This window comes from Panulirus ornatus, chromosome 11 (assembly GCF_036320965.1).
Source record: "Panulirus ornatus isolate Po-2019 chromosome 11, ASM3632096v1, whole genome shotgun sequence".
Classification (NCBI taxonomy): domain Eukaryota; kingdom Metazoa; phylum Arthropoda; class Malacostraca; order Decapoda; family Palinuridae; genus Panulirus; species Panulirus ornatus.
Window position 1 is genome coordinate 57,897,742 of NC_092234.1, and position 25,189 is coordinate 57,922,930.

At 40.6% G+C, this 25,189-nt stretch overlaps 1 protein-coding gene across 1 annotated transcript in view; it reads right to left on the minus strand.

The window, feature by feature from the left end:
• Als2 (Amyotrophic lateral sclerosis 2) overlaps window positions 1–25,189 on the minus strand; it is a 231,493-nt gene that overhangs the window by 187,750 nt on the left and 18,554 nt on the right. The window contains exons 5-6 of the mRNA XM_071666251.1: window positions 10,790–10,945; window positions 4,251–4,495 (exon numbers count right to left, since the gene is read on the minus strand). Coding sequence (XP_071522352.1) covers window positions 4,251–4,495; window positions 10,790–10,945 — 401 coding nt within the window. The remainder of the gene's footprint in view (window positions 1–4,250; window positions 4,496–10,789; window positions 10,946–25,189) is intronic.

A 25,189-nucleotide genomic window follows, 5' to 3' on the forward strand; every position in this document is an offset into this window, starting at 1 on the left:
GACTGAGTTTGGTAAAGTGTGTGAAAGAAGAAAGTTAAGAGTAAATGTGAATAAGAGCAAGGTTATTAGGTACAGTAGGGTTGAGGGTCAAGTCAATTGGGAGGTGAGTTTGAATGGAGAAAAACTGGAGGAAGTGAAGTGTTTTAGATATCTGGGAGTGGATCTGGCAGCGGATGGAACCATGGAAGCGGAGGTGGATCATAGGGTGGGGGAGGGGGCGAAAATTCTGGGAGCCTTGAAGAATGTGTGGAAGTCGAGAACATTATCTCGGAAAGCAAAAATGGGTATGTTTGGAGGAATAGTGGTTCCAACAATGTTGTATGGTTGCAAGGCGTGGACTCTGGATAGAGTTGTGCGCAGGAGGATGGATGTGCTGGAAATGAGATGTTTGAGGACAATGTGTGGTGTGAGGTGGTTTGATCGAGTAAGTAACGTAAGGGTAAGAGAGATGTGTGGAAATAAAAAGAGCGTGGTTGAGAGAGCAGAAGAGGGTGTTTTGAAATGGTTTGGGCACATGGAGAGAATGAGTGAGGAAAGATTGACCAAGAGGATATATGTGTCGGAGGTGGAGGGAACGAGGAGAAGAGGGAGACCAAATTGGAGGTGGAAAGATGGAGTGAAAAAGATTTTGTGTGATCGGGGCCTGAACATGCAGGAGGGTGAAAGGAGGGCAAAGAATAGAGTGAATTGGATCGATGTGGTATACCGGGGTTGACGTGCTGTCAGTGGGTTGAATCAAGGCATGTATATGGGGGTGGGTTGGGCCATTTCTTTCGTCTGTTTCCTTGCGCTACCTCGCAAACGCGGGAGACAGGAAAAAAAAAAAAAAAAAAAAAAAAAAAAAATATATATATATATATATATATATATATATATATATATATATATATATATATATATATATATATATATATAATAGAGAAGGGGGCCAGGTGAGGATATTCCCTTAAAGGCCCAGTTCTCTGTTCTTAACGCTACCTTCGCTAACGCGGGAAATGGCGAATAGTTTGAAAGAAAAAGAAAGGGTGTGTGATGTCTCCATGGTTGTGTAATTTGTTTATGGATGGGGTTGTTAGGGAGGTGAATGCAAGAGTTTTGGAAAGAGGGGCAAGGATGAAGTCTGTTGGGGATGAGAGAGCTTGGGAAGTGAGTCAGTTGTTGTTCGCTGATGATACAGCGCTGGTGGCTGATTCATGTGAGAAACTGCAGAAGCTGGTGACTGAGTTTGGTAAAGTGTGTGAAAGAAGAAAGTTAAGAGTAAGTGTGAATAAGAGCAAGGTTATTAGGTACAGTAGGGTTGAGGGTCAAGTCAATTGGGAGGTGAGTTTGAATGGAGAAAAACTGGAGGAAGTGAAGTGTTTTAGATATCTGGGAGTGGATCTGGCAGCGGATGGAAACATGGAAGCGGAAGTGGATCATAGGGTGGGGGAGGGAGCGAAAATTCTGGGAGCCTTGAAGAATGTGTGGAAGTCGAGAACATTATCTCGGAAAGCAAAAATGGGTATGTTTGAAGGAATAGTGGTTCCAACAATGTTGTATGGTTGCGAGGCGTGGACTATGGATAGAGTTGTGCGCAGGAGGATGGATGTGCTGGAAATGAGATGTTTGAGGACAATGTGTGGAGTGAGGTGGTTTGATCGAGTAAGTAACGTAAGGGTAAGAGAGATGTGTGGAAATAAAAAGAGCGTGGTTGAGAGAGCAGAAGAGGGTGTTTTAAAATGGTTTGGTCACATGGAGAGAATGAGTGAGGAGAGATTGACCAAGAGGATATATGTGTCGGAGGTGGAGGGAACGAGGAGAAGAGGGAGACCAAATTGGAGGTGGAAAGATGGAGTGAAAAAGATTTTGTGTGATCGGGGCCTGAACATGCAGGAGGGTGAAAGGAGGGCAAGGAATAGAGTGAATTGGAGCGATGTGGTATACCGGGGTTGACGTGCTGTCAGTGGATTGAATCAAGGCATGTGAAGCGTCTGGGGTAAACCATGGAAAGCTGTGTAGGTATGTACATTTGCGAGTGTGGACGTATGTATATACATGTGTATGGGGGTGGGTTGGGCCATTTCTTTCATCTGTTTCCTTGCGCTACCTCGCAAACGCGGGAGACAGCGACAAAGCAAAAAAAAAAGAAAAAAAAAAAAATATATATATATATATATATATATATATATATATATATATATATATATATATATATACCACATCGCTCCAATTCACTCTATTCCTTGCCCTCCTTTCACCCTCCTGCATGTTCAGGCCCCGATCACACAAAATCTTTTTCACTCCATCTTTCCACCTCCAATTTGGTCTCCCTCTTCTCCTCGTTCCCTCCACCTCTGACACATATATCCTCTTGGTCAATCTCTCCTCACTCATTCTCTCCATGTGCCCAAACCACTTCAAAACACCCTCTTCTGCTCTCTCAACCACGCTCTTTTTATTTCCACACATCTCTCTTACCCTTACGTTACTCACTCGATCAAACCACCTCACACCACACATTGTCCTCAAACATCTCATTTCCAGCACATCCATCCTCCTGCGCACAACTCTATCCATAGCCCACGCCTCGCAACCATACAACATTGTTGGAACCACTATTCCTTCAAACATACCCATTTTTGCTTTCCGAGATGATGTTCTCGACTTCCACACATTCTTCAAGGCCCCAAGAATTTTCGCCCCCTCCCCCACCCTATGATCCACTTCCGCTTCCATGGTTCCATCCGCTGCCAGATCCACTCCCAGATATCTAAAACACTTCACTTCCTCCAGTTTTTCTCCATTCAAACTCACCTCCCAATTGACTTGACCCTCAACCCTACTGTACCTAATAACCTTGCTCTTATTCACATTTACTCTTAACTTTCTTCTTCCACACACTTTACCAAACTCAGTCACCAGCTTCTGCAGTTTCTCACATGAATCAGCCACCAGCGCTGTATCATCAGCGAACAACAACTGACTCACTTCCCAAGCTCTCTCATCCCCAACAGACTTCATACTTGCCCCTCTTTCCAAAACTCATTTTTCTGTGACATGGATCATTGTTAATCATATATATATACATATATATATATATGTATACATTTTGTATATATATGTGTATGTGTATATATATATATTCATATATATGTATTTATATATATAGAAGTTTCAGTTTTCTAAATTGTTTCTTACATTTTTCATATGTATATATATGTATGTGTGTGTGTGTGTGTATGTGCGTGTGTATGTGTATGTGTGTGTATGTGTATATGTATATATATATGTATATTATCCCTGGGGATAGGGGTGAAAGAATACTTCCCACGTATTCCTTGCGTGTCGTAGAAAGCGACTAGAGGGGACGGGAGCGGGGGGCCAGAAATCCTCCCCTCCTTGTATTAACTTTCTAAAATGGGATATATATATATATATATATATATATATATATATATATATATATATATATATATATATATATATATATATATGGTTCGGGCACATGGAGAGAATGAGTGAGGAAAGATTGACCAAGAGAATATATGTGTCGGAGGTGGAGGGAAAGAGGAGAAGAGGGAGACCAAATTGGAGGTGGAAAGATGGAGTGAAAAAGATTTTGTGTGATCGGGGCCTGAACATGCAGGAGGGTGAAAGGAGGGCAAGGAATAGAGTGAATTGGAGCGATGTGGTATACCGGGGTTGACGTGCTGTCAGTGGATTGAATCAAGGCATGTGAAGCGTCTGGGGTAAACCATGGAAAGCTGTGTAGGTATGTATATTTGCGTGTGTGGACGTGTGTGTGTATACATTGTGTATGGGGGTGGGTTGGGCCATTTCTTTCGTCTGTTTCCTTGCGCTACCTCGCAAACGCGGGAGACAGCGACAAAGTATAATAAATAAAAATAAATATATATATATATATATATATATATATATATATATATATATATATATATATAACCTACATATTTCAAACCTTGTATGGTACATTATCCACATTTTATACATCAAGTAAAATTTCATATTTTGAAAGAGCTTCCTCAAATACAACCATTCCAAATCTAATTACAAAGCACTCTTTCTTTTCCTCAATCCTTTCCTCCTTGTATGCAACTCAGCTGTTAACTATGTCATAATCACATTAAATTTTGATAATTTCAAAACTGCATTTATCAATCACATCCATATCATGAAGAATCACTAAAAATAATGGAAGAGTATATGGTAGTGTTTTCAAGGATATACATATTTCAAAATCAAAAACTTACCTTAATTTGCCAATGTAGTATACTAGGCCATCAATGGATATGACAATGAGGTAGTTATCCCCTGAGGCCAAATCCCGCACCAGACATCTATCAGGGAGTTCCAACCGTCTAGGGGACACAAAGGATGGTGAAGCATTTCCAAGTTTATGAGGAGATTTGTTTGGAGATTTACTAGGTGATGGACCAATTCCAGCAGCTGCTGAAGGCCCACCTTGGCCGCCAGAGTTATCCCCCCATACAAACACCTGAAGAAGACCTCTCATTCATATGCTGCTTGGGAATATAATAATACAGGTAGTTCAGAAATGGGAAAGAAAAATTTTGTTGAAGCTGTAACTACACCTACTATAGATATTCAGTGTTTTCTCATTAAACAGTTTTCATAAATCTGACAATAAAAAAGAGAATTCAATCAATCGTTTTCTGTCTTATCATTCAAAAGAGATTTTATCTGAAAAAATGGCAAAAGATGAGAGCAAATGACGTGAGGGGAGTAGGTGAGGAATGGGATGAATTCAGGGAAGTAGCAATGGCATGTGCAAAGGATGCATGTGGCATGAGAAAGGTGAGAGGTGGGCAGATTAGAAAGGGTTGTGAGTGATGGGATAAAAAAGTAAAGTTGTTAGGAAAAGAGAAATGCGAGGTGTTTGGATGATACCAGAAAGGAAAAAGTGCAAATGACTGGGAGATGTATAAGAGAAAGTAGAAGGAGGTCAAGAGGAAGGTACAAGGTTTGAAAAAGAGGGCAAATGAGACCTGGGGTGAGAGAGTATCACTGAACTTTAGGGAGAATAAAAAGATGTTTTGGAAGAAGGTAAATAACATCATAAGATAAAAGAACAAATGGATACATTGGTGAAGGGGGGAAAGGGGAAGTGATACCAGGCAGTGATGAAGTGAGATGGAGCGAATATTTTGAAGGTTTGTTGAATGTGTTTGATGAAAGAGTGGCAGATGTAGGGTGTTTTGGTCAGGGTGGTGTGTGAAGTGAGAGAGTCATGGAGATTTGTTTAGTGAAGAGAAAAGGTGTTGAAAGTTTTGCAGAAGATGAAATCCGACCAGGCAGTGGGTTTGGATGGTATTACAGTTGAATATATCAGAAAAGGTGGTGGCTGCTTTTGACTGGCTGATAAGGGTATTCAATCCATGCATGGATCATGGTGAAGTGCCTGAGGATTGGCAGAATGCATGTATAGTGCCATTGTGCAAAGGCAAAGTGGATAAAGGTCAGTGTTCAAACTACTGAGGCATAAGTTTGTTGAGTATTCCTGGAAAATTGTATGGGAGGGTAGTGAGAGGGTGAAGGCATGTGCTGAGCATCAGATTGGGGAGGAGCAGTGTGGCTTCAAAAGTGGTAGATGATGCGTGGATCAGGTGTGTATTTGGAAGAATGTATGTGAGAAATACTTAGAAAAACAGATGGATTTGTATGTAGCATTTATGAATCTGGAGAAGGCATATAATAGGGTTGACAGAAAAGTTTTGTGGAATGTTTTAAGAGTAAATGGTGTGGAATGTAAGCTGCTAGAAGAAGTTAGAAGTATCTATCAAGGGTGTAAGGCATGTGTACAAGTAGGAAGAGAGGAAAATGAAGGTCAGTTTGCCGCAGGGACGTGTGATGTCCCCATGGTTGTTTAATTTTTTATGGATGGGGTGATTAGGGAAGTAAATGCAAGAGTTTTGGAGAGAGGGGAAAATACGCAATCTGTTGGGGATGAGAAGGCCTGGGAAGTGAGTCAGTTGTTGTTCTACAATGATACAGTACTGGTGGCTGATTCAAGTGAGAAACTGAAGAAGTTTATGATTGAGTTTGGAAAAGTGTGTGAAAGGAGAAAGTTGGGAGTAAATGTGAATAAAAGCAAGGTTATTAAGTTCAGCATGATTGAAAGACAAGTCAGTTGGCATGTGAATTCAATAGAGAAAAATTGGAGGACATGAAGTGTTTTAGATATCTGGGAGTGGACTTAGGAACGAATGGAACAATGGACATGGAAGTGAGTCATAGGTTGGGGGAGGGAGTGAAGGTTCTGGGAGTGATGAAGAATGTGTGGAAACAGAGAATGTTATCTCGGAGAGCAAAAATGGTTAAGTTTGAAGGAACAGTAGTTCCAACAATATTATAAGGTTGCGAGGCATGGGCTATAGATAGGGTTGATGTGTTGGAACTGAAATGTTTGAGGCTTGAACATACAGGAGTGTGAATTGGAACGATGTGGTATACCAGGGTAGACATGCTGTCAATGGATGTGAAGCATCTGGGGTAAACCATGGAAAGTTTTGTGGGGCCTGGATGCGGAAAGGGAGCTGAGGTTTTGGAAGGAGGTAAATAAAGTGCGTCAGACAAGGGAGCAAATGAGAACTTCAGTGAAGGGGGTTAATGGGGAGGTGATAACAAGTAGTGGTGATGTGAGGAGATGGAGTGAGTATTTTGAAGGTTTGTTGAATGTGTTTGATGACAGAGTGGCAGATATAGGGTGTTTTGGTCGAGGTGGTGTGCAAAGTGAGAGGGTTATGGAAAATGATTTGGTAAACAGAGAAGAGGTAGTAAAAGCTTTGCGGAAGATGAAAGCCGGCAAGGCAGCAGGTTTGGATGGTACTGCAGTGGAACTTAGTAAAAAAAAAAAGGGGGCAACTGCATTGTTGACTGGTTGGTGAGGTTATTTAATGTATGTATGATTCATTGTGAGGTGCCTGAGGATTGGTGGAATGCTTGCATAGTGCCATTGTACAAAGGAAAAGGGGATAAGAATGAGTGCTCAAATTACAGAGGTATAAGTTTGTTGAGTATTCCTGGGAAATTATATGGGAGGGTATTGATTGAGAGGGTGAAGGCATGTACAGAGCATCAGATTGGGGAAGAGCAGTGTGGTTTCAGAAGTGGTAGATGACGTGTGGATCAGGTGTTTGCTTTGAAGAATGTATGTGAGAAATACTTAGAAAAGCAAATGGATTTGTATGTAGCATTTATGGATCTGGAGATGGCATATAATAGAGTTGATAGAGATGCTCTGTGGAGGGTATTAAGAATATATGGTGTGGGAGGAAAGTTGTTAGAAGCAGTAAAAAGTTTTTATCAAGGATGTGTAAGGCATGTGTACGTGTAGGAAGAGAGGAAAGTGATTGGTTTTCAGTCAATGTAGGTTTGCGGCAGGGGTGCGTGATGTCTCCATGGTTGTTTAATTTGTTTACGGATGGGGTTGTTAGGTAGGTGAATGCAAGAGTTTTGGAAAGAGGGGCAAGTATGCAATCTGTTGTGGATGAGAGAGCTTGGGAAGTGAGTCAGATGTTGTTCGCTGATGATACAGCGCTAGTGGCTGATTCATGTGAGAAACTGCAGAAGCTGGTGACTGAGTTTGGTAAAGTGTGTGAAAGAAGAAAGTTAAGAGTAAATGTGAATAAGAGCAAGGTTATTAGGTACAGTAGGGTTGAGGGTCAAGTCAATTGGGAGGTGAGTTTGAATGGAGAAAAACTGGAGGAAGTAAAGTGCTTTAGATATCTGGGAGTGGATCTGACAGTGGATGGAACCATGGAAGAGGAAGTGAATCATAGGGTGGGGGAGGGGGCAAAAATTCTGGGAGCCTTGAAGAATGTTTGGAAGTCGAGAACATTATCTCGGAAAGCAAAAATGGGTATGTTTGAAGGAATAGTCGTTCCAACAATGTTGTATGGCTGCGAGGCATGGGCTATGGATAGAGTTGTGTGCAGGAGGGTGGATGTGTTGGAAATGAGATGTTTAAGGACAATATGTGGTGTGAGGTGGTTTGATCGAGTAAGTAATGTAAGGGTAAGAGAGATGTGTGGAAATAAAAAGACTGTGGTTGAAAGAGCAGAAGAGGGTGTTTTGAAATGGTTTGGTCACATGGAGAGAATGAGTGAGGAAAGATTGACCAAAAGGATATATGTGTCAGAGGTGGAGGGAACGAGGAGAAGTGGGAGACCAAATTGGAGGTGGAAAGATGGAGTGAAAAAGATTTTGAGTGATCGGGGCCTGAACATGCAGGAGGGTGAAAGGCGTGCAAGGAATAGAGTGAACTGGAACGATGTGGTATACCAGGGTCGACATGCTGTCAATGGATTGAACCAGGGCATGTGAAGTGTCTGGGGTAAACCATGGAAAGTTCTGTGGGGCCTGGATGTGGAGAGGGAGGTGTGGTTTCGGTGCATTATTACATGTAAGAAACTGCAGAAGCTGGTGACTGAGTTTGGTAAAGTGTGTGAAAGAAGAAAGTTAAGAGTAAATGTGAATAAGAGCAAGGTTATTAGGTACAGTAGGGTTGAGGGTCAAGTCATTTGGGAGGTAAGTTTGAATGGAGAAAAACTGGAGGAAGTAAAGTGTTTTAGATATCTGGGAGTGGATCTGGCAGCGGATGGAACCATGGAAGTGGAAGTGGATCATAGGGTGGGGGAGGGGGCGAAAATCCTAGGAGCCTTGAAGAATGTATGGAAGTCGAGAACATTATCTCGGAAAGCAAAAATGGGTATGTTTGAAGGAATAGTGGTTCCAACAATGTTGTATGGTTGCGAGGCGTGGACTATGGATAGAGTTGTGCGCAGGAGGATGGATGTGCTGGAAATGAGATGTTTGAGACAATGTGTGGTGTGAGGTGGTTTGATCGAGTGAGTAACGTAAGGGTAAGAGAGATGTGTGGAAATAAAAAGAGCGTGGTTGAGAGAGCAGAAGAGGGTGTTTTGAAGTGGTTTGGGCACATGGAGAGGATGAGTGAGGAAAGATTGACCAAGAGGATATATGTGTCGGAGGTGGAGGGAGCAAGGAGAAGAGGGAGACCAAATTGGAGGTGGAAAGATGGAGTGAAAAAGATTTTGTGTGATCGGGGCCTGAACATGCAGGAGGGTGAAAGGAGGGCAAGGAATAGAGTGAATTGGAGCGATGTGGTATACCGGGGTTGACGTGCTGTCAGTGGATTGAATCAAGGCATGTGAAGCGTCTGGGGTAAACCATGGAAAGCTGTGTAGGTATGTATATTTGCGTGTGTGGACGTATGTAGATACATGTGTATGGGGGTGGGTTGGGCCATTTCTTTCATCTGTTTCCTTGCGCTACCTCGCAAACGCGGGAGACAGCGACAAAGTATAAAAAAAAAAAAAAAAAAAAAAAAAATATATAAATGTGAATAAGAGCAAGGTTATTAGGTACAGTAGGGTTGAGGGTCAAGTCAATTGGGAGGTGAGTTTGAATGGAGAAAAACTGGAGGAAGTGAAGTGTTTTAGATATCTGGGAGTGGATCTGTCAGCGGATGGAACCATGGAAGCAGAAGTGGATCATAGGGTGGGGGAGGGGGCGAAAATTTTGGGAGCCTTGAAAAATGTGTGGAAGTCGAGAACATTATCTCGGAAAGCAAAAATGGGTATGTTTGAAGGAATAGTGGTTCCAACAATGTTGTATGGTTGCGAGGCGTGGGCTATGGATAGAGTTGTGCGCAGGAGGATGGATGTGCTGGAAATGAGATGTTTGAGGACAATGTGTGGTGTGAGGTGGTTTGATCGAGTAAGTAACGTAAGGGTAAGAGAGATGTGTGGAAATAAAAAGAGCGTGGTTGAGAGAGCAGAAGAGGGTGTTTTGAAATGGTTTGGGCACATGGAGAGAATGAGTGAGGAAAGATTGACCAAGAGGATATATGTGTCGGAGGTGGAGGGAACGAGGAGAAGAGGGAGACCAAATTGGAGGTGGAAAGATGGAGTGAAAAGGATTTTGTGTGATCGGGGCCTGAACATGCAGGAGGGTGAAAGGAGGGCAAGGAATAGAGTGAATTGGAGCGATGTGGTATACAGGGGTTGACGTGCTGTCGGTGGATTGAATCAAGGCATGTGAAGCGTCCGGGGTAAACCATGGAAAGCTGTGTAGGTATGTATATTTGCGTGTGTGGACGTGTGTATGTACATGTGTAAGGGGGGGGGTTGGGCCATTTCTTTCGTCTGTTTCCTTGCGCTACCTCGCAACCGCGGGAGACAGCGACGATGTATAAAAAAAAAAAAAAAAATATATATATATATGTATGTGTAGTGTTCCTAACTATTACAATGACTCTGCAGTAAACATCCATTTGATAGGTTAAAAGAACTTTTTAAAATTCTATCAATCTGATAATAAAATCATCCTCTCTGATTCAGGCAAAATTTGTGCACTCTCCTTCATTCTTTAAAAACACAGAAGCTACCATACATTTCATGTACTTGATGACAGCAGAAGCAGTTATGATTGTTCAAGGAAAAGAGGCATTAAACTGAAGGGCTGGACATATCATTTCTAGCTTTGTAACCCATCACCTGTGGGAATGAGTTTAATCTATGCTTATAACCAAAGTGTTTGGTAGGCATATCTAAATAACCTAATCCATGATTAGTGAAGAAAATAGTATTGGATAAAACCACTCTTTTCTGTTTTCACATCATATCTAAATTCACCAGCAGTATCTACATCATATGCATAAGCCTTTAACATTAACATACTATCAAAAACCATCAGTGAAAGCATGATCTTTAAAAAAAAAAAATTCCAAGAACAATCAGATCTCACTAACCTGTCCATCAATGGTAAGAGCAGCTGCATGATGAGTACCACACACCACTTTGGTAACCCCCATGTGATTAAGGGTTATCACATTGGTGGGTGTTGACCTGTGATTGAGGTCACCCAAACCAAGCTGACCCTTACTTGCAGATCCCCATGCCCAAACCTGTCATAAGTAAAAGGTAAATTTTATCACAAAAGGACCTGAAAAGTAAATCATTTTACCCTTCCACATCTTTTTCATGAGAAAATTCTTTAATGAGCGAAATGTGTGCAATCACCTATTTGTACTGTAAGGGGAGGGAGTTTTACACTCAAGGAACCCCATCTCTTGAAAATTTTCTTCTATCATACAACTTCTTAAATTTATGTAAGCTGTCTACATCAATCATGTCCTCAGTCATTCTATTCCACTCTTCTATCACTTATATAATATAAATGTACTTCTTTACTCTTTTTTCACAAGCTTCTTGATTGATTTTATGTTAAGTCCTCTGGCAGCTCTACCCTTACATCTCTTGAAGAACTGCTCACTGTCCTCATCACTGATCTGTTCAAAAACCTTAGAGGTTGTAATAAGGTCACCCCTTACTCTTCTCTCTTCCAAGGTGGGCAAATTTAAATCCTTTTGCCTTTCCCGTAAATCTGCTCTCTTAAATTTGGTGCCCTTCTCTGGACCTTCTCCATTAGCTCCCTAAACTTCTTTAGATTACATGAACATACTTGGAAAGTATGTTCTAGTTTTGGTTTTATGTAGGATAAGAACAGCTTGCTAAATATCCATATATGTACTTGAAAGCTATTATGATATTTGCAAAAAGACAGCCTGTCTCCTTCACTATTCTGCTATCATGGGACTTTGGGGCTAAGTTATGGAAGATGCTAACTCCTAGGCTCTTATCACACACAGAATCTTCAAGCTTATTTCCTACCACATAATAATCATATTGAGGCCTTCTCTCACTTTGTACAATCCTTGTTACTTTACATTTGCTTGGAATGAATTTCATCAGCCATGTGTCAAACCAACTTTGGAGTCTGTCTAGGTCCCCTTGTAAGCTGATGCAATTCTCCTTGCTTTTCATTTCCCTCATGACTTTTGCATCATCTGCAAACATCTGGGTAGGAGTTCATACCTTCTGGCAAGTCATTCACACACATCAAGAAGAATGTTGGTCTCGAACCAGATTCATGAGACACTCCATGGGTGACTTCCACCCATCTAGAGAAGGCTCCTCTGACAAGTTTCCTTTGTTTCCTTTCACTAACATAATTTTCTATCCATTGGAGGAGGCTAATGGCCATTGGAGGAGTCTTCCCCTTATTCCTACATACTATTCCAGCTTCTTAATCAGCCTCCCACATGGTAGTGTCAAATGCTTTCTGACAGTCAAGATATATGAACAATCCCTTCATCTTTCCCTTTTGTCTACAACAGGGTTGACTCTCTCAATGAAATCTAAGATGTTCTTTACACAAGACTCCCTTTCCCTAAAACTGTGTTGTCTCTCACTTAGGTAATTTTGCCTTTATGTGAGTGTGTAATTAGCTATTTGTGCATTAGGAAGAAATAGTTTTACATATTTGGGGCCCCTTTTCTAGTACTTTCTATATCTTCAGAAAGACTTTGAAATCTAGAGTAAGCTGCTCACATCTACAGTCCCTTTGCTTGGACTCTTCCAGCCACTCACTACCCTCAACCTGAAACGGTATATCTTAACACTCCTTCTAGACCAACCTCTTTCTCAGCTTCTGATCATGGTCTCTGGTAACTGGTACTGTACCTTGAGAAGAAATTTATTGTCAATGTCATCCAGATGATTTAGGAACTTACAGGCTGTTATATGGTCACCCCACCTCTCTTCCACAGAAGACAACCAAACAGCATCTAATCTCCGTGCCCACTACTGTCAGGAGATTCTGTATTTTTTTCTAGTTTTCTCCTCTAAATGATCAGTTGCTGATACTGTTCCCTCTGCACCTCCCTGTCTGCTATCAACAACAGATTTTGTATGTGTTTTAAGTCCTCTCCTCTAAATAAGCAACCTCAAGGGCATCTAAAGCAGACTTGCCAGACCTTATCTACTTTTTACTGAATTCAGTTTCTTCTGATTATGCACCTCCTGAATCCTAACCATTAAAATGAATTATTGTTTATACTCAGTGACAATATTTCCAAGATCCCTAAAGTACTCTTTCATCATATGACACCCTTAAGATCCTTGAATTCATTTTGCACTTTCTTTAACTCTTGCTCAAGCTGTGTAACCTACATGTTTTGGTTTTAACAATATCCCTTAACTTTATTAAACATTTGCTCTCTTATGGTTCCTCTTTCATTTCTATCCCTTGTCTCTTCTGAGTGGTTCTTGTTAACTGACTGGTCTTGGTACATTTCGTTATTGGAGTCCATTCGAGATGGTTATGCAATGTGAAACAAAATTTTTAGAACGGTATTTGGCTTTATTGCAGTATGCTGACAAGCCAGTTGCAAGCTTTCCAGTCTAATTTCTCTGCCTTCTTTAAAAGCTCTATTCTATTCTCATTCTTGGTTCAGGCAGTGATAACAGTCTCAAGCTGATATAATGTAATTCTAATAACAGTAATGAAGCTTATTAGCACAAAAAGGCCTCAATCATGAGAAGATTTTAAATCTTTAACTGACTCTGATAATGGTGACTTTTGGTTAAACTAAAATCTACTCTCTTTTATCACATAAGAGCAACAATTTCAACCAATTAAATTCAGCAACACTTGTTCATTTTCCTAACATAAAACTGGTTCTCCTTATATAATGCATCATAATCAAAATATGTAGATTCAATGAGGTTGGCATAATTCATAGGCTCTGAGAAGATTTTAAATCTTTAACTGACTCTGATAATGGTGACTTTTGGTTAAACTAAAATCTACTCTCTTTTATCACATGAGCAGCAATTTCAACCAATTAAATTCAGCAACACTTGTTCATTTTCCTAACATAAGCCACTCTCTCTTTCAAAACTGGTTCTCCTTATATAATGCATCATAATGAAAATATGTAGATTCAATGAGGTTGGCATAATTCATAGGCACTTGATTTTCATCTGGGAAACTTTCATTCCCAAACCCCATTAAACTCTGAAAATTTGCGAACTCAAACCCACCATCAAGAGCATATACCAATGAAGGGCCCTTCCTCACATTCGACTTCCTCACCTTACTAAAAACAACAGGTTTCAGGAGCTGTAGTCTCTTAAAAATCTTAAAAATACAAGCAGCAACACCTTAGCTTCCTTTGCCTTATGTAATTATTTGTTCTATATGGGGAGGTGATTTTACACTTGTGGGGCCCCATCCTTTGAATGTTTTCTACAGTCACACAACTTCTTACATTTAAGTATGCCCTCTTCATTAACCATGTCCTCAATCTATTCCATTCATCCACTACTCTTATACTATAAAAGTACTTGTTTACATCTTGTTCAAAAAGTTTCTTGTTTAAATTCATGCTATGTCCTTTGGTTGCTCTAATCCTACATCTCTCACAGAACTGTTCACGGTCCATGTCATATATCCGTTTTAAAATCTTAAAGGTTGTGATCCAGTCAACCATTACTCTTCTGTCTTCCAAGGTAGGCAAACCTACAGCCTTTAGGCTTTCCCTGTAACTCTGCTCTCTTAATTTTGGTACCATCTTTCTTGCCCTCATCTGGACCTCCAGCAGGTAGCTCTTAAAAACCTTTGTAGATGAAGTAACCAACCTTGCAAAGCTTATTCCTGGTTTGGCCTTAAGTAAGGATATGAACAGCTTGCTGAATACTTCCTTATCCATGCACTTGAAAGCTATTCCAATATTTGCCAGAAGACAGCTTGTCTTCTTTGCTGTTCTCCTATTGCAGGACTGTGGTGATAGGGATGATGCTGACTCCCAAGTCCTTCTCACTCACAGAATCTTGAAGCTAATTTTCTGCCACATGATATCCATATTAAGGCCTTCTTTTACTCTGTCTCATCCTCATTTAAAATACATTTGCCTAGGGTGAATTTCATCAGCCATGCATCAGACCAATTTTGAAATCTGTTGAGGTCCCCTTGTAAGCTACTGCAATTCCCCTTGCTTTTCACTTCCTCATGACTTTTACATCATTTGGTAACATATTTGGACAGGAGTCCATACCCTTTGGCAAGTCATTCACAGAGATCAAGAAGACTAAGTCACAAAACAGAACCCTGGAATGCTCCACTGCTGACCTCTACCAAATGGAGAAGGCTCCTCTGACATGCTTCCTTTGTTCTCTTCCATAAGAGGAGTCTTTCCCTTATTCCTGCCTTCTATTCTAGGTTCTTAATCAGCCTCCCATGTAGCACAGTGTCAACTACTTTCTGCAAGTCAAGATATAAACAATCTACCAGTTTTTCATTTTGTCTACAATAGTGTTCATTTTCTCACAGAAATCTAAGAGGTTCATTACTCAGGACCTCCATTACCTAAAACTGTTGCCTCTCAATTAGGTAATTTCCACTTTGTATGAGTAACTCGCTGTTTGTACATTGGGAAGAGGCGGTTTTACATTTGTGGGAACCCACCTGTAGTACTTACTATATCATCAAATAGATTTTGAAATCTTGTGTAAGCTGCTAACATTCACAGTACCCTTGCTTAGACCATTCCAGCCATCCACTACACTTAGACTGAAACAGTATATCTTCATATCCTTCTAGACAAACCTCTTTCCCAGCTTCTAATCATGGCCACTGTTAACTCTAGTACTGTACCTCGTGAAAAAGTTTACAGTCAACATCAACCAAGTGATTTACAAATTAAGAGGCTGTTATCAAGTCACTCCTTTTCTCCACAATGGATGACAGTGTAGCACCCAATCCCCCTGCCTGCTACTGTCAAAAGACTGTGTGTATATTTCAGTGCTTTCATCTAAATGAACAGCACTCCCTCTTTAAATACTGGTCCTCCTCATATAATGCATAATAATTAAAATATGTAGATTCACTGAAGCTGGATACACTAATGGGCATTCAGTTTTAATCTGGGAAACTTCCACTCCCAATCCCCGAACAAACTCAGGAAATTTACAAACTCAGACCTACCATCCAGCACATATACCACCAAAGGGTTCCCTCTCACATTCCACTCTCTCCCCTTACTTGTGCACACCAGGCTTCAACAGCTGAAGACCCTCAAAAATCTTGGAAATACACACAATCCTACCTGAGCTCCCTTTGCCTTGTGTAATTCTTTGAATTATATGGAAAGGGAGTTTTACGCTCATAGCTCCCCATTTCCTGAACATTCTCTGCAGTCACATAGTTACTTAAATCTATATATTCTCACTTCATTAACCATGTCCTCAGTCATTACACTCCATTCATCCACCACTCTTATACCAAAAAAATTTACTTACAAACTTTAAAATAGTTCCTGTCAAATTTCATGTTATGTTCTATGGTTGCTATATTCCTATATCACTTGAAGAATTGTTCACTGACCACATCATAGATCTTTTAAAAACCTGAATGTTGTGATCAGGTCACCCCTAACTCTTCTCCCTTCAGAGATGGGCAAATCTAAAGACTTAATCCTTTCCCTGAGACTCTGCTCTCTTAAGTCTGGTACCATCTTTCTTGCCTTCCTCTGGACCTTTTCTGTTAACTCTATTTTCTCTCTGCTGCTTCAGATAAGATGACCAAGCCTGAGAAGTATAGTTTACTTTTGGCCTTAATTATGAACAGCTTGTTGAACATTTTGTTACCAATATATGTGAATGCTATTTTGATATTTGCCAGAAAACAGCTGGTTTCCTCAACTATTCTAATGTAGAACTAAGTATAGTTTAGTTTTGGCCTTAATTAAGATATAAACAGCTTGTTGAACATTTTGTTATCAATATATGTGAATGCTATTTTGATATTTGCCAGAAAACAGCTTGTCTCCTCAACTATTCTAATGTAGAACTCTGGTGACAGGTTAGGAACGATGTTGACTCCCAAGTCTTTCTCACACACAGCATCTTGAAGCTTATTTCTAGTTAGATAATTAAACCCATAGTGAAGCCTTCTTACACTCTGTCCCATCCTCAGTAATCATAAGTGGGTATGATGCTTGCCCTTTTCCTCTCCCTTATCACAGCATTTCTCTAGTGACATCTAGTGATCAGGTCACCCCTCACTCTTCTCCCTTCCAAGATGAGCAAATCTAGACTTTCTCCTTTCCCTGAAACTCTGCTCTCTTAAGTCTGGGACTATCTTTCTTGCCTTCCTCTGAACCTTTTCTGTTAGCTATCTCCTCTATTTTCTCTCTCTGCTGCTTTAGACAAGGTGACTAAACTTGAGAAGTATAGTTTAGTTTTGGCCTTAATTAAGATATGAACAGCTTGCTGAACATTTTGTTATCAATATATGTGAATGCTATTTTGATATTTGCCAGAAAACAGCTTGTCTCCTCAACTATCCTAATATAGAACTCTGGTGACAGGTTAGGAATGATGTTGACTCCCAAGTCTTTCTCACACATGGCATCTTGAAGCTTATTTATAGCTGGATAATTAATACCCATAGTGAGGCCTTCTTACACTCTGTCCCATCCTCAGTAATTATAAGTGGATATGATGTTTGCCCTTTCCCTCTCCCTTATCACTGCATTTCTCTAGTGACATCCAGAACAGTATTTCAAGAGGGCTGCCTAGTGTATATGCATACATTTTCAGCACATATGGTGAAATTTCATAAAGACCATGAGTCAGTACCTTTTAGTATCTGTTAATGTCTTTTCTAGATACCTCAATGTTTCTAAAGCCTCCTCCCCATCCCATCTTACAGGTGATGGGGCTATAATTTCTTCCACTATGAAAACACTTTTGAACTTGTGTTTCAGTTCCTCACATATCTTTCCATCAATCCTTAACTATTTTTTCCTCTCAATCCTTCACTCTGATTAGCTGCTCTTTGACTGACAATCTATTTCTGACAAATTTACGGAAAAGTTTTTGTTTTGATTTTCACCTGCCTAATCTACAATACCCTTTGCAGATTTTCTCTCTCTCTCTTTTCTTATTCTGCTACACTCATTCCTTACTCTCTTATACCTTGCAGGTGCTGGCTGGCTGGGGTGTCATCTGTATCTTCCCCAATTCACATCTTGAAACCCCTTCGCTTATTAAGATTTATGGTTCAACCTCTTTCTTAACCTCCCCTCTGAATTTGAGGCTACAGGTATACATGTTCCCACCCCTTCACTGTAAATTTCACAGATTCTTTCATCACAATACTTAACTCCATTTACCAGTGCTTAACTCCATTTCCCAATCTCTGTTACCATAGAAATTAAGTTCTGTGTAGTTTACATGACCATATCTCCTCAAATCTTGTCTCATCTCTGTTCTTTTAACTCCCTTATTTACCACATAATCAGACTTAAACATTAAAAGATCTCTTCTCCAATTGGCGTGAAGAGTGAAGAAGGTTAACAAGTCCCTCTCATCCTTGTGTTTTCACTGACATGCTGGCATAGGATATTTTCCTGTACACATTAAAGCTTGTGTGTCCATGATTCCCTGCCATCATGAGAATCCAAATCCTACCATTCTATCTCTTTATAGCTGAAATCCTCATTATCAATACTTTACCTTCTTTGAGAAGTGCATGTTTTATTGCTTCATGTACCATACCAAAAGGTCAGGAATTAGGTAATGAAAACAGCACACTGAAAGTATTGTATACAAATGCAGATGGATTCCAAGTACATGGTAAACAGATGGAATCTAAGGATTGTGTACGGGACATCAAACCTCATATTGTTGGAGCTGTGGTAACAAAGCTTACAAATGAAATTAGATCACATCTTTCTGTTCAGCAGGTAACAGGATAGTAAGAAGGAAAAGAAAAGACAAAGAAGGAGGAGGTTTGGTCCTTTATTATAGATCTATCTATCTATATCTTTGATGTCTCTTCAAACCTAGAATCCTCTCAAGATGGTGGCCATGGCAACAGAGTCTCCATAATTACTGAACTCCAGTGCCACTTCTTAGCCTTTAGTGACTCACTCTTAACAGGCCACTGGCAGAGGGCAACTCTAGCTCAGACTTCGCTGAGGCTTCTACCCAGTGGTCCGGCTTATTACTTCTACCTAATGCTCCTGCCTAATATTTCAACCTACCACTTCTACCTAAAGCTCCTGCCTAAATCTTCCTACCTACCAATTCTATCTATTGCACCAATCATTTTGCCAAAAGGCAGGGCTAGTGCATAGTGCTCACCACAGGAAAATCTGGTTAAGAAGATTGAGCAGAGTAAGTTAAGTGTTGTCCAGTGTTATGTATGACAAGGAGAGATTGTATATAAGTGGACAGAATGCCAGTAGTCTATAAGTGGGTGAGGCAGAAAGAAAAGACATCTACCTGGGTCAGAGTATTGCAACCTGACAACCAATAAAGTGCTGGCTCACTACACATCTATTACTAACCCTCCTGATACCCAGGTGGGTAGTGATGGTAATATACCTCCCCTGTCATTGGCTGCCTACTAACTACTACTTACCTGTTTCAGGAAACAGTAGTAGATGGCCCATTTAGACAATACATAATGAGAAGGGAAATTGTAGGAAAGAGGTACATAGTATTGTTGATGATACATAATCTTCCACAGAAATGTAATGATACATAACAAAAATATAATGACAATAATGAAACAATCAGGACAATACATGAAGCAGTAAAAAAGCACTACTCAGAGAAGGTAAAGTACTGACAATAGGAGACACAAGCTTCTAGAAGGTGTGCAGGAAAAATTTCTAGCTCTTTCTCCTTTTTCTTGGGTCTCACAGGACTTTCTGAGTTTACTATCTATGTCCATAAGTTTGTTTGACAGGTTTTCTTCTTGCAGGGTCAACTGTGACTCTTTTAAAAGGTCTGCAATTCGTTTCTGCCTCAAAAACAGGGAGCAACTTTCTCATCCTTGTCTAGACCTCTTGTATTTTTCTCACAAATATATGTCTATTGCGTGTTTGGAGTACTTTAAGTGGTCATATATTTAAGAGTATGTGGGAGTATGTGATAGATGTGATAGAATGTAAGAAAGTAAATTCTCGATTAATATGGGTAAAACTGAAAGTTGATGGAGAGAGATGGGTGATTACTGGTGCATATGCATGAGGGCATGAGAAGAAAGATCATGAGAGGCAAGCATTTTGGGAGCAGCTGAATTAGTGTGCTAGTGGTTTTGATGCACAAGACCGGGTTATAGTGATGGGTGATTTGAATGCAAAGGTGAGTAATGTGGCAGTTGAGGGAATAATTGGTATACATGGGGTGTTCAGTGTTGTAAATGGAAATGGTGAAGAGCTTGTAGATTTATGTGCTGAAAATGGACTGGTGATTGGGAATACCTGTTTTAAAAAGCGAGATATACATAAGTATACGTATGTAAGTAGGAGAGATGGCCAGAGAGCATTATTGGATTACGTGTTAACTGACAGGCACGCAAAAGAGAGACTTTTGGATGTTAATGTGCTGAGAGGTGCAACTGGAGGGATGTCTGATCATTATCTTGTGGAGGATAAGGTGAAGATTTGTATATGGGTTTTCAGAAAAGAAGAGTGAATGTTGGGGTGAAGAGGGTGGTGAGAGTAAGTGAGCTTGGGAAGGAGACTTGTGTGAGGAAGTACCAGGAGAGACTGAGTACAGAATGGAAAAAGGTGAGAACAATGGAAGTAAGGGGAGTGGGGGAGGAATGGGACGTATTTAGGGAATCAGTGATGGCTTGCGCAAAAGATGCTTGTGGCATGAGAAGCGTGGGAGGAGGGTTGATTAGAAAAGGTAGTTAGTGGTGGGATGAAGAAGTAAGATTATTAGTGAAAGAGAAGAGAGAGGCATTTGGACGATTTTTGCAGGGAAAAAATGTAAACGAGTGGGAGATGTATAAAAGAAAGAGACAGGAGGTCAAGAGAAAGGTGCAAGAGGTGAAAAAGAGGGCAAATGAGAGTTGGGGTGAGAGAGTATCATTAAATTTTAGGGAGAATAAAAAGATGTTCTGGAAGGAGGTAAATAAAGTGCGTAAGACAAGGGAATCAATGGGAACTTCAGTGAAGGGCGCTAATGGGGAGGTGATAACAAGTAGCGGTGATGTGAGAAAGAGATGGCGTGAGTATTTTGAAGGTTTGTTGAATGTGTTTGATGATAGAGTGGCAGATATAGGGTGTTTTGGTCGAGGTGGTGTGCAAAGTGAGAGGGTTAGGGAAAATGATTTGGTAAACAGAGAAGAGGTAGTAAAAGCTTTGCGGAAGATGAAAGCCGGCAAGGCAGCAGGTTTGGATGGTATTGCAGTGGAATCTATTAAAAAAGGGGGTGACTGTATTGTTGACTGGTTGGTAAGGTTATTTAATGTAAGTATGACTCATGGTGAGGTGCCTGAGGATTGGCGGAATGCGTGCATAGTGCCATTGTACAAAGGCAAAGGGGATAAGAGTGAGTGCTCAAATTACAGAGGTATAAATTTGTTGAGTATTCCTGGTAAATCATATGGGAGGGTATTGATTGAGAGGGTGAAGGCATGTACAGAGCATCAGATTGGGGAAGAGCAGTGTGGTTTCAGAAGTGGTAGAGGATGTATGGATCAGGTGTTTGCTTTGAAGAATGTATGTGAGAAATACGTAGAAAAGCAAATGGATATGTATGTAGCATTTATGGATCTGGAGAAGGCATATGATAGAGTTGATAGAGATGCTCTGTGGAAGGTATTAAGAATATATGGTGTGGGAGGCAAGTTGTTAGAAGCAGTGAAAAGTTTTTATCGAGGATGTAAGGCATGTGTACGTGTAGGAAGAGAGGAAAGTGATTGGTTCTCAGTGAATGTAGGTTTGCGGCAGGGGTGTGTGATGTCTCCATGGTTGTTTAATTTGTTTATGGATGGGGTTGTTAGGGAGGTAAATGCAAGAGTTTTGGAAAGAGGGGCAAGTATGAAGTCTGTTGTGGATGAGAGAGCTTGGGAAAGGAGTCAGTTGTTGTTCGCTGATGATACAGCGCTGGTGGCTGATTCATGTGAGAAACTGCAGAAGCTGGTGACTGAGTTTGGTAAAGTGTGTGAAAGAAGAAAGTTAAGAGTAAATGTGAATAAGAGCAAGTTTATTAGGTACAGTAGGGTTGAGGGTCAAGTCAATTGGGAGGTAAGTTTGAATGGAGAAAAACTGGAGGAAGTAAAGTGTTTTAGATATCTGGGAGTGGATCTGGCAGCAGATGGAACCATGAAAGCAGAAGTGAATCATAGGGTGGGGGAGGGGGCAAAAATCCTGGGAGCCTTGAAGAATGTTTGGAAGTTGAGAACATTATCTCGGAAAGCAAAAATGGGTATGTTTGAAGGAATAGTGGTTCCAACAATTTTGTATGGTTGCGAGGCATGGACTATGGATAGAGTTGTGCGCAGGAGGGTGGATGCACTGGAAATGAGATGTTTGAGGACAATGTGTGGTGTGAGGTGGTTTGATCGAGTAAGTAATGTAAGGGTAAGAGAGATATGTGGAAATAAAAAGATCGTGGTTGAGAGAGCAGAAGAGGGTGTTTTGAAATGGTTTGGGCACATGGAGAGAATGAATGAGGAAAGATTGACCAAGAGGATATATGTGTCGGAGGTGGAGGGAACGAGGAGAAGTGGGAGACCAAATTGGAGGTGGAAAGATGGAGTGAAAAAGATTTTGAGTGATCGGGGCCTGAACATGCAGGAGGGTGAAAGGCGGGCAAGGAATAGAGTGAATTGGATCGATGTGGTATACCGGGGTTGACATGCTGTCAGTGGATTGAATCAGGCATGTGAAGCATCTGGGGTAAACCATGGAAAGTTCTGTGGGGCCTGGATGTGGAAAGGGAGCTGTGGTTTCGGGCACTATTGCATGACAGCTAGAGACTGAGTGTGAACGAATGGGGCCTTTGTTGTCTTTTCCTAGCTCTACCTCGCACACATGAGGGGGGAGGGGGATGGCTATTCCATGTGTGGCGAGGTGGCGATGGGAATGAATAAAGGCAGACAGTGTGAATTGTATGCATGGGTATATATGTATGTGTCTGTGTGTGTATATATATGTGTACACTGAGATGTATAGGTATGTATATTTGCGTGTGTGGACGTGTATGTATATACATGTGTATGGGGGTGGGTTGGGCCATTTCTTTCGTCCGTTTCCTTGCGCTACCTCGCAAACGCGGGAGACAGCGACAAAGCAAAATAAATAAATATATAAATGAAAATATTTAAGAGACTCCTTTGGCATTCTCGCATTCAGAAAGGTTTTCTATTGTGCTGCAGATATCTCATGGATTGCATCTTCCTATTTCATTCGTTTTCTACTAAGACTGAAATTGCTGAATTCACCTCTGGTGGTCTGTTTTCTGTCCCAACAGTTTAATGTCTCCACATGCTTTTACTTTACTAGGTTGTGATCAGAGTATAAGGTATTCAAGATGGTGACATCACAAATATCATCTTCATCAATAATGTATTGAAGAAGATGACTTCAAAAATTTCATCTACATCATTTGCAAAGCACATGGAAGTATACTGGAAAGAAAGATAACAGGAGACCTATTTTTCCATACTGAGGTATTCTGAGTTGGTGTCCTAGAAATATTGGTAGAAAAAAGATAGCAAAGCAGAAGGCATCTACCCACCCAACTCTCTCTCTGACACATTTGCCAGAAGAATAAGTACTTTAAGTGGTCATATATTTAAGAGACTCCTTTGGCATTCTTGCATTCAGAAAGGTTTTCTATTGTGCTGCAGATATCTCATTGATTGCATCCTCCTATTTCATTCGTTTTCTACTAAGACTGAAATTGCTGAATTCACCTCTGGTGGTCTGTTTTTTGTCCCAACAGTTTAGTATCTCCACATGTTTTTACTTTACTAGGTTGTGATCAGAGTATAAGGTATTCAAGATGGTGACATCACAAATATCATCTTCATCAATAATGTATTGAAGAAGATGACTTCAAAAATTTCATCTACATCATTTGCAAAGCACATGGAAGTATATTGGAAAGAAAGATAACAGGAGACCTATTTTTCCATTCTGAGGTATTCTGAGTTGGTGTCCTAGAAATATTGGTAGAAAAAAGATAGCAAAGCAGAAGGCATCTACCTACCCAACTCTCTCTCTGACACATTTGCCAGAAGAATAAGATGAGAAAATTAGTACCAAACTGTGTGTGTGTGTGTGTGTGTGTGTGTGTGTGTGTGTGTGTGTGCCTACCAACTCATGAGCAGCTATGATGAGATTTAACCAAATTAGCAGGGTTAGCATGAACTGTCCACTACACATCTTACTTGATGAATAAGAAATGCTATTTTTCTCAGCTGCCACCTGCAACATTTTTTTTTTTTTTTATTTTGCTTTGTCGCTGTCTCCCGCGTTTGCAAGGTAGCGCAAGGAAACAGACGAAAGAAATGGCCCAACCCACCCATATAAACATGTATATACATGCACGTCCACACACGCAAATATACATACCTATACATCTCAATGTACACATATATATACACACACAGACACATACATATATACCCATGCACACAATTCACACTGTCTGCCTTTATTCATTCCCATCGCCACCTTCGCCACACATGGAATACCATCCCCCTCCCCCCTCATGTGTGCAAGGTAGCGCTAGGAAAAGACAACAAAGGCCCCATTCGTTCACACTCAGTCTCTAGCTGTCATGCAATAATGCCTGAAACCACAGCTCCCTTTCCACATCCAGGCCTCACAGAACTTTCCATGGTTTACCCCAGACGCTTCACATGCCCTGATTCAATCCACTGACAGCACATCCACCCCGATATACCACATCGATCCAATTCTCTCTATTCCTTGCCCGCCTTTCACCCTCCTGCATGTTCAGGCCCCGATCACTCAAAATCTTTTTCACTCCAACATATATTCACTTATTCTCAATTCATCTGAGACCGGCTTTAACCACATGTTCAGTATTCTCTTAAATGTTTCTGTAGTTTCTCAATGCATGTTTCTTGTTTCTCTTGGCATTACCTCACAAATGTGGATAATGAAGAGCAAGTAAGAAAAAAGTTTGCTGAGAGTACTTGGAAAGTTGTCTGGACAAGCAGGGACTAAGAGGGTGGTAGCAAGCACAGAAAATCAGACTGGGGAAGAACAATGTGGTTTTAGGATAGATCAAGGATGTGTTAATCATATGTTTGCTTTGAAGGATGTGGATGAGAAATAATTACAGAAACAGAAGGATTTGCACATCACATTAATAAATCTGTGTCTTGGGCCATGAATGCAAAGAATAGGAAAGGGTAGATATGCTGAAAATGAAATGCATGAGGACCATAAGTAGTATGAGGAGGTTAATCATGTAAAAAATTATCTTTCATTGGTACAAAGCCTAGTCTGATTGAGAAAGCCAAT